At 43.3% G+C, this 9,157-nt stretch overlaps 1 protein-coding gene across 1 annotated transcript in view; it reads right to left on the bottom strand.

Annotated features, from left to right (window-relative positions):
- Positions 1-8,599: 8,599 nt before the first annotated feature.
- LOC133584636 (inhibin beta C chain) overlaps positions 8,600-9,157 on the bottom strand; it is a 5,106-nt gene continuing 4,548 nt past the window's right edge. The window contains exon 2 of the mRNA XM_061937734.1: positions 8,600-9,157. This exon is cut by the window's right edge and continues 552 nt beyond it. Coding sequence (XP_061793718.1) covers positions 8,937-9,157 — 221 coding nt within the window. The 3' untranslated portion in view covers positions 8,600-8,936.

Below are 9,157 nucleotides of genomic sequence, written 5' to 3'. Positions count from 1 at the left end.
TTCATAGCTTACCAAAGTCGTACTAAAACATTTTAATAGATTTTTGAGTGCCGTGTGTAATGTTCTATATTTTTAATGGAACATATAAAATGTTGGTGTTGTTTACTTGAGTCATATTGCAGTCTACACGTATCTCTTATGTGTGACTGCCATCTACTGGTCTCGCTTGGTGCTCAGCATCAAGGGTTGGAATTGGGGGCTATCAGTGGTACTGTAACTTTAACTTTAATTTATCATTCCACCATGTACCAAATAAAATAGCTTTGAGGTCGGTAAGCACAACCAGAATTATTCCGCACATTAGGCGCATCGGGTTATAAGGTGCACTGTCAAGTTTTGAGAAAATGAAAGGATTATAGTCCGAAAAATACGGTAAATTTTAGCCTTCTCGGTAAGGTCTATTCAGGTGTACTAAAGAGGAGGCTATGCCGGATAGTCGAACCTCGGATTCAGGAGGAACAGGGTGGTTTTCGTCCTGGTCGTGGAACTGTGGACCAGCTCTATACTCTCGGCAGGGTCCTTGAGGGTGGTTGGGAGTTTGCCCAACCAGTCTACATGTGCTTTGTGGACTTGGAGAAGGCATTCGACCGTGGGGAGGGCTCAGAGAGTATGGGGTAACGGACTGTCTTATTGTAGCGGTCCGCTCCCTGTATGATCAGTGTCAGAGCTTGGTCCGCATTGCCGGACCTGTTTCCAGTGAGGGTTGGACTCCGCCAAGGCTGCCCTTTGTCACCGATTCTGTTCATAACTTTTATGGACAGAATTTCTAGGCGCAGTCAGGGTGTTGAGGGTATCTGGTTTGGTGGCTGCAGGATTAGGTCTCTGCTATTTGCAGATGATGTGGTCCTGATGGCTTCATCTGGCCAGGATCTTCAGCTCTCACTGGATCGGTTCGCAGCCAAGTGTGAAGCGACTGGGATGAGAATCAGCACCTCCAAGTCCGAGTCCATGGTTCTCGCTCGGAAAAGGGTGGAGTGCCATCTCCGGGTTGGGCAGGAGATCTTGCCCCAAGTGGAGGAGTTCAAGTACCTCGGAGTCTTGTTCACGAGTGAGGGAAGAGTGGATCGTGAGATCGACAGGCGGATCGGTGCGGCGTCTTCAGTAAAGCGGACGCTGTATCGATCCGTTGTGGTGAAGAAGGAGCTGAGCCGGAAGGCAAAGCTCTCGATTTACCGGTCGATCTACGTTCCCATCCTCACCTACGGTCATGAGCTTTGGGTCGTAACCGAAAGGACAAGATCACGGGCACAAGCGGCCGAAATGAGCTTCCTCCGCCGGGTGGCGGGGCTCTCCCTTAGAGATAGGGTGAGAAGCTCTGTCATCTGGGAGGAGCTCAAAGTAAAACCGCTGCTCCTCCACATCGAGAGGAGCCAGATGAGGTGGTTTGGGCATCTGGTCAGGATGCCACCCGAACGCCTCCCTAGGGAGGTGTTTAGGGCAAGTCCGACCGGTAGGAGGCCACGGGGAAGACCCAGGACACGTTGGGAAGACTATCTCCCCCGGCTGGCCTGGGAACGCCTCGGGATCCCCCGGGAGGAGCTGGACGAAGTGGCTGGGGAGAGGGAAGTCTGGGCTTCCCTGCTTAGACTGCTGCCCCCGCGACCCGACCTCGGATAAGCGGAAGGATGGATGGATGGATGGGTTTTTTAGAGGGTTTTATGGGCAAAATAGTCTACCCGCATTAGCTGCTATGATAGCCACATCGTACTTGCTGTATTTTACAAATTAGAAAGCATTAACAAAAGAAAAACATATGTGTTCTTGTCTTACATAGGGATTGTGAATGATAGGTAAAATTCCAGTTCCCCTTTCAACTGTATACATCTCATACATTTGAATGGTTTGACCAGCAAAGTGGTTTTGGAAAGTTTTTTGGTTTTCTTACCTCTTGGATTTGAAAAGTTTACAACTTTCAAATTCTTCTCCAAATCTAAATGTGTCATGCAGGTTGCTGTCATGACAAATTGTTGGGACAGGATATTGACCCAAAGCATAGTGTCCTCTGATGTCTTTCTGTTCATTTATCAGGGGGCAGGACTTGGTATGAAATGAAAACATGGTTCCTCCTCGTACTGGAATAAAAATGAAGGTATGCCAAGGGAGTGTGTCAATTGTTTGCTCATCAAACACAGACAGTCGATCAAGCCACTTGTTCTGTTTGCATGAACAAACACACCCTTTGCCTTACATTCTGGTTACATGACAGCTTGCATGACTGTGGCTTACAGAAACCATCATGGTCTTTATTTATATGTATTTTTTGAGATACTAGGAAGGTGCAAAATGGTGCAAACTATAATTATTTGTAATGGTTTAGCTCACTTCGAACATGCTGAGCAAAAACCCATTGAAGTACAAGTCAACATAGGCGCCGATCTACATTTCTGCCAGTGGGTGCTCAGTGTGTGTGTATTAGTGTTGTCCCCATACCAATATTTTGGTACCGGTACCAAAAGTATTTCGGTACTTTTCTAAATAAAGGGGACCACAAAAAATGTAATTATTGGCTTTATTGTAACAACAAAATCTTAGGGTACATGACACATATGTTTATTATTGCAATTTTGTCTTTAAATAAAATAGTGAACATACTTGACAACTTGTCTTTTAGTAGTAAGTAAACAAACAAAGGCTCCTAATTAGCCTACTGACCTATGCAGTGTCATTTATCATTCTGTTATTTTTTCAACATTATTAAGGACACGTGGTAGAAAATGAATTATTAATCTACTGTCATGTCTGTTGATCATGTTTTTGTTTTGGTTATGTTCGGTTTGGTTTTTGGACTCTATGTGCACTCTTGTTTGTTTTGTCACAATAGTGACCATTACTTTCACCTGTTTCACGTTTTGCACTCGCGCACCTATTGTCAATCATGTCTGTATTATTTAAGCCCATTGTTGCCAGGAAGTCAGCCTGGCGACATTACCTCTGCTCACTTCATGCCAAGATTACCTTCTACTACCCATGCTACCTTTTAATGCAAGCCATTGTTCCATGCACGTTTTTTCATGCCACAGTAAGTGTTGTATATTTCATGTTCATAGTTTTTGCCTTTGTGCTAGTCTTTTGTTTTCATTAGCCAAGTTTGTACTTCCGCCCTTGTGCGCGCTTTTCGTTTGTTCCTTTTGTTAGTGTTTAAATAAATATGTCCTTACCTTCACGCCTTTCCCGCTCCAACTTTCCTTTGCATCCCGGGAAAACAAACCACCCCAAAGTCCACGTATTGACATCTACTTGTTCATTTACTGTTAATATCTTCTTATGTTCTGTTTTAACATGTTCTATCTACACCATCCATCCATCCATCCATCTTCTTCCGCTTATCCGAGGTCGGGTCGCGGGGGCAGCAGCCTAAGCAGGGAAGCCCAGACTTCCCTCTCCCCAGCCACTTCGTCCAGCTCTTCCTGTGGGACCCCGAGGCGTTCCCAGGCCAGCCGGGAGACATAGTCTTCCCAACGTGTCCTGGGTCTTCCCCGTGGCCTCCTACCGGTCGGACGTGCCCTAAACACCTCCCTAGGGAGGCGTTCGGGTGGCATCCTGACCAGATGCCCGAACCACCTCATCTGGCTCCTCTCGATGTGGAGGAGCAGCGGCTTTACTTTGAGCTCCCCCCGGATGGCAGAGCTTCTCACCCTATCTCTAAGGGAGAGCCCCGCAACCCGGCGGAGGAAACTCATTTCGGCCGCTTGTACCCGTGATCTTGTCCTTTCGGTCATAACCCAAAGCTCATGACCATAGGTGAGGATGGGAACGTAGATCGACCGGTAAATCGAGAGCTTTGCCTTCCGGCTCAGCTCCTTCTTCACCACAACGGATCGATACAGCGTCCGCATTACTGAAGACGCCGCACCGATCCGCCTGTCGATCTCACGATCCACTCTTCCCTCACTCGTGAACAAGACTCCGAGGTACTTGAACTCCTCCACTTGGGGCAAGATCTCCTCCCCAACCCGGAGATGGCACTCCACCCTTTTCCGAGCGAGAACCATGGACTCGGACTTGGAGGTGCTGATTCTCATCCCAGTCGCTTCACACTCGGCTGCGAACCGATCCAGTGAGAGCTGAAGATCCTGGCCAGATGAAGCCAACAGGACCACATCATCTGCAAAAAGCAGAGACCTAATCCTGCAGCCACCAAACCAGATCCCCTCAACGCCTTGACTGCGCATAGAAATTCTGTCCATAGAAGTTCTATCTACACTTCTGTTAAAATGTAATAATCACTTATTCCTCTCTTCTTTGATACTTTACATTAGTTTTGGATGATACCACACATTTGGGTATCAATCCGATACCAAGTAGTTACAGGATCATACATTGGTCATATTCAAAGTCCTCATGTGTCCAGGGACACATTTACTGAGTTTATAAACATAATATACATTTTTTTTAAACGAAAGAAGATTTTGTGATGTTAAAAAATAACGATGTAATCATAGTAGTATCATTACAGTGGATGTTAGGTGTAGATCCATCAATGGCAATTGCTTATATTCTAGCGTCCCGGAAGAGTTGCTGCTGCAGGGAATTCTGGGAATTTGTTCTGTAGTGTTTATGTTGTGTTGCCGTGCAAATATTCTTACAAAATGTGTTTGTCATTGTTGTTTAGTGTGGTTTCACTATTTGGCACATGTTTATGACAGTGTTGGTGTTGTTCATACTGCCACCCTTAGTACCAATGATTGTCACACACACTATGTGTGGTGAGATTATCCTATGCATTTGACCCATCACCCTGACCCCCTGGGAGGTGAGGGAGCAGTGAGTAGCAGCGGTGGCCGCGCCCGGGAATCATTTTTGGTGATTTAACCCCCAATTCCAACCCTTGATGCTGAGTGCCAAGCAGGGAGGTAATGGGTCCCATTTTTATAGTCTTTGGTATGATTCGGCCGGGGTTTGAACTCACAACCTACCGATCTCAGGGCGGACACTCTATATATATATATATATGTATGTATATGTATATATATACATATATATATATATAATGTATATATGTATGTATGTGTATATATATATATATATATATATATATATATATATATATATATATATACATATATATATATATACGTATATATATTTATATATATACATATACGTATATATATATATATATTTTTTATTTCATTATTTATGTATTTTTATAGGATTTTTTCCCCTCCATGCAACCAAAAGGAGCTTTTCTAACCTGTACACTATTTTGAAAACGTTTCATTATAACTATTACATCAAACAATACTGTGGTGAGAATCGGTTTGTATCAGATCAGAATCGGATAGAATCGTTAATTGCCCAAATATTCAAACCCCCTGGTATTAATTATTATTATTATTATTATTATTATTATTATTATTATTATTATTTACACAATTTCTTGATTTTAAATGGATTCTTGATTGACTAGTGACAAATTATGGTGGGTACACAAATAATGCTCAGTATGTTTATGATCATCAAAGTTTGCTATAGATTCTGTATAAAAGAAAGACCACACAGATTCATTTAGTTCTTGTATTTCAAAATATATTTCTTGGTATAATACTGCAGTTTCGGCAATTCGTGGAGAATATTGGAATAAATCATTTTGGAATCTCCAAAAATATAATATCATATGAAAATAAAGACAAAATTAGAGGATATTTGTTCAATTCCACCACCTCAGACCAGTGGAATCCTACAGTAAATACATTATTAAAAATCCTCTTTAACCACATATATAGAACCTGAGAAAATATGCGCAAAGAAATACCAAGGAAAATTGTCTCTCAAATGTCCAGCAGGGCGTTAAAGTGCTTCCGTTGAAATGGCACTTCAGTGTCAGCGACAAGAAGTGCTAATAAGATACACAAAGAATAATAAAAATACATGGTATCATTGTAATAATAATATACTGGAACAGTAAGATGATAATTCAAGTAGCAGCTGTGGAGGCAACAGATAAGTCATATTCATTGGCTAAGAAGATCAAAGATAAATAAATGGCAAAAGGATGATGCAAATACTGCATGAGTCCAGCAATATAGTGTAAACATTACAAGGATTAAATACTGCAGGTTTTCCTATGTAAACCTGAATCTAGCGTGCAGCAATAAGAGATGATGTCAAGTCCCGCTGTGCAATGATTAACATTTAGCTGGAACACGTCTAATTTTACATCAGCCCAGTAAACTTTAGACTTTATAAATAAAGTTGATTTGATTTGATTTGACAACTCCAAAATGCCAACAGACAGCCACCGCCTGCCCATTGACCCACCTTTGGAGACCTTCACATGCAATCGCTCAATGTTTGCTCCGGTCTGCCGAATAAGGACCTTGGCTTTACATGCCATCAGAGCACAGCTTGGGTAAATAATACAGTGGATATTATTATTATAAATTATTATGTTAGATCCACTCAACGTCCATTGCACCGGTCGCCCAGGGGTTGGGGGTGCCCACATCTGCGGTCCCCTCCATGGTTTCTCATTGTAATCCCATTGGGTTGAGTTTTTCCTTGCCCTGATGTGGGATCTGAGCCGAGGATGTCGTTGTGGCTTGTGCAGCCCTTTGAGACACTCGTGATTTAGGGCTATATAAATAAACTTTGATTGATTGATTGATTGATTGATTGATTGATATGCTGATTTCACATCTTTCGGGCTGTGGGTACGCGACATTTTCAACAATGTCTCCAAAGTTTTTATACATTAAAGACAGGCCATGCTGGTGTGAAAATGCCGTGAAGGAAACAGGGAAGCAGATCCTTCTGCTTTAGAGCAGGATGTCCTAAAAAGTTCTTGTTTTGTGCAAGAAAACCCCTAATAATAATAAAAACAGAAGAAGAAAAAAATGCTCACGGTAATTAAGTTAAAGTTAAAGTACCAATGATTGTCGCGCACACACTAGGTGTGGTGAAATTTGTCCTCTGCATTTGACCCATCCCCTTGTTCACCCCCTGGGAGGTGAGGGGAGCAGTGAGCAGCAGCGGTGGCCGCGCTCAAGAATAATTTTTGGTGATTTAACCCCCAATTCCAACCCTTGATGCTGAGTGCCAAGCAGGGAGGTAATGGGTCCCATTTTTATAGTCTTTGGTATGACTCGGCCGGGGTTTGAACTCACAACCTACCGATCTCAGGGCGGACACTCTAACCACTAGACCACTGAGTATTACAACAATCAACCTTTTACTCCGATAAATGGACCATTTTGGCTCTTGACCCACAGTTTGGAGAACCCCGGAACTGAGCAAATAATACCCATTAGTCATTCACTATTGACGAGGAAAGTTAAAGTTAAAGTACCAATGATTGTCACACACACACTAGGTGTGGTGAAATTTGTCCTCTGCATTTGACCCATCCCCTTGTTCACCCCCTGGGAGGTGAGGGGAGCAGTGAGCAGCAGCGGTGGCCGCGCTCAGGAATCATTTTTGGTGATTTAACCCCCAATTCCAACCCTTGATGCTGAGTGCCAAAACTTGAGAATATCTGCACTACACGCACACACCTTCTCCTCATTCAATGTGTTTTCTTTATTTTAACTATTTACATTGTAGATTGTCACATCAAAACTATGAATGAACACATAGTGGAGTTACGTACTTAACAAAAAAAGGTGAAATAACTGAAAACATGTTTTATATTCTAGTTTCTTCTAAATAGCCACCCTTTGCTCTGATTACTGCTTTGCACACTCTTGGCATTCTCTCCATGAGCTTCAAAAACGCCAGATAATATGTCTTACCTTATACACACACAATTTTCAGGACTTATACAGATCCCAAATACAGATCAGCGGGTACCAGAAGGTAAGAAAAGATGCTTTTGCATAATATTGCGAAACAAAACGGCAGATATGTCTTACCTTATGCACACACCATAATAACACTCCTATGTTGAAGCTCAGTACAATCCATCAAGCGGTGCGGCTTCATAGCTTACCAAAGTCGTACTAAAACATTTTGATAGATTTTTGAGTGCCGTGTGTAATGTTCTATATTCTTAATGGAACATATAAAATGTTGGGGTTGTTTACTTGAGTCATATTGCAGTCTACACGTATCTCTTATGTGTGACTGCCATCTGCCGGTCACCATACTTGCCAACCCTCCCGATTTTTCCGGGAGACTCCCGAATTTCAGTGCCCCTTCCGAAAATCTCCCGGGGCAACCATTCTCCCGATTTTCACCCGGACAACAATATTAAGGGCGTGCCGTGAAGGCAGTGCCTTTAGCATCCTCTACAACCTGTCGTTGCGTCCGCTTTTTCACAATACAAACAGCGTGCCGGCCCAGTCACATGTTGTATGCGGCTCCTACAGACACACGTAAGTGACTGCAAGACATACTTGCTCAACAGCCATACAGGTCACACTGAGAGTGGTATAAACAACTTTAACACTGTTGCAAATATGCGCCACACTGTGAACCCACACCAAACAAGAATGACAAACACATTTCGGGAAAACATCCGCACCGTAACACAACATAAACACAACAGAACAAATACCCAAAATCCCTTGCATCCCTAACTCTTCCGGGGTACAATATACACCCCCGCTACCACCAAACCCCGCCGCCCCCCAACCCCCGCCCACCACAGGAATTCGAAGGTCTCAAGGTTGGCAAGTGAAAACCATTTCAAGTGACATTTCAAGTGAAGCTCATGGAGAGAATGCCAAGAGTGTGCAAAGCAGTAATCAGAGCAAAGGGTGGCTATTTTGAAAAAAATAGAATATAAAACACGTTTTCTGGTATTTCACCTTTGTTTGTTAAGTACATAACTACACATGTGTTCATTCATAGTTCTGATGGGACAATCTACAATGTAAATAGTCATGAAAATAAAATAAAGTTGTGTCCAAACGTTTGGCCTGTACTGTATGCTGGATGCATTCCGAAGCATTTTTATCCCAACGGGTGTGTAAATAACGATACATTATTTGTACATCTTATGTGCATCCACAGGACTCCACTATCATATCCGGGACGTCTGTTTTGACGATGCTGTGCTGGGAGTTGAAGTACACCATGGAGAGAGGCTGGCGCTCAGTGGGCACGCAACAAGACGACGCCGCCGTGTTGATGCCGTTGACCTTCAGCTGGCTAAGGACGGTGGCGTGGAAGGAGGAGGCGATGCCAGGCGACCCGGACAGATGCTGGGGGCACTGCC

This window comes from Nerophis lumbriciformis, linkage group LG03 (assembly GCF_033978685.3).
Source record: "Nerophis lumbriciformis linkage group LG03, RoL_Nlum_v2.1, whole genome shotgun sequence".
NCBI classification, from domain to species: Eukaryota; Metazoa; Chordata; class Actinopteri; order Syngnathiformes; family Syngnathidae; genus Nerophis; species Nerophis lumbriciformis.
Note: the sequence above shows the minus strand (reverse complement) of the source record. Positions and strands in the feature narration are given on the sequence as shown.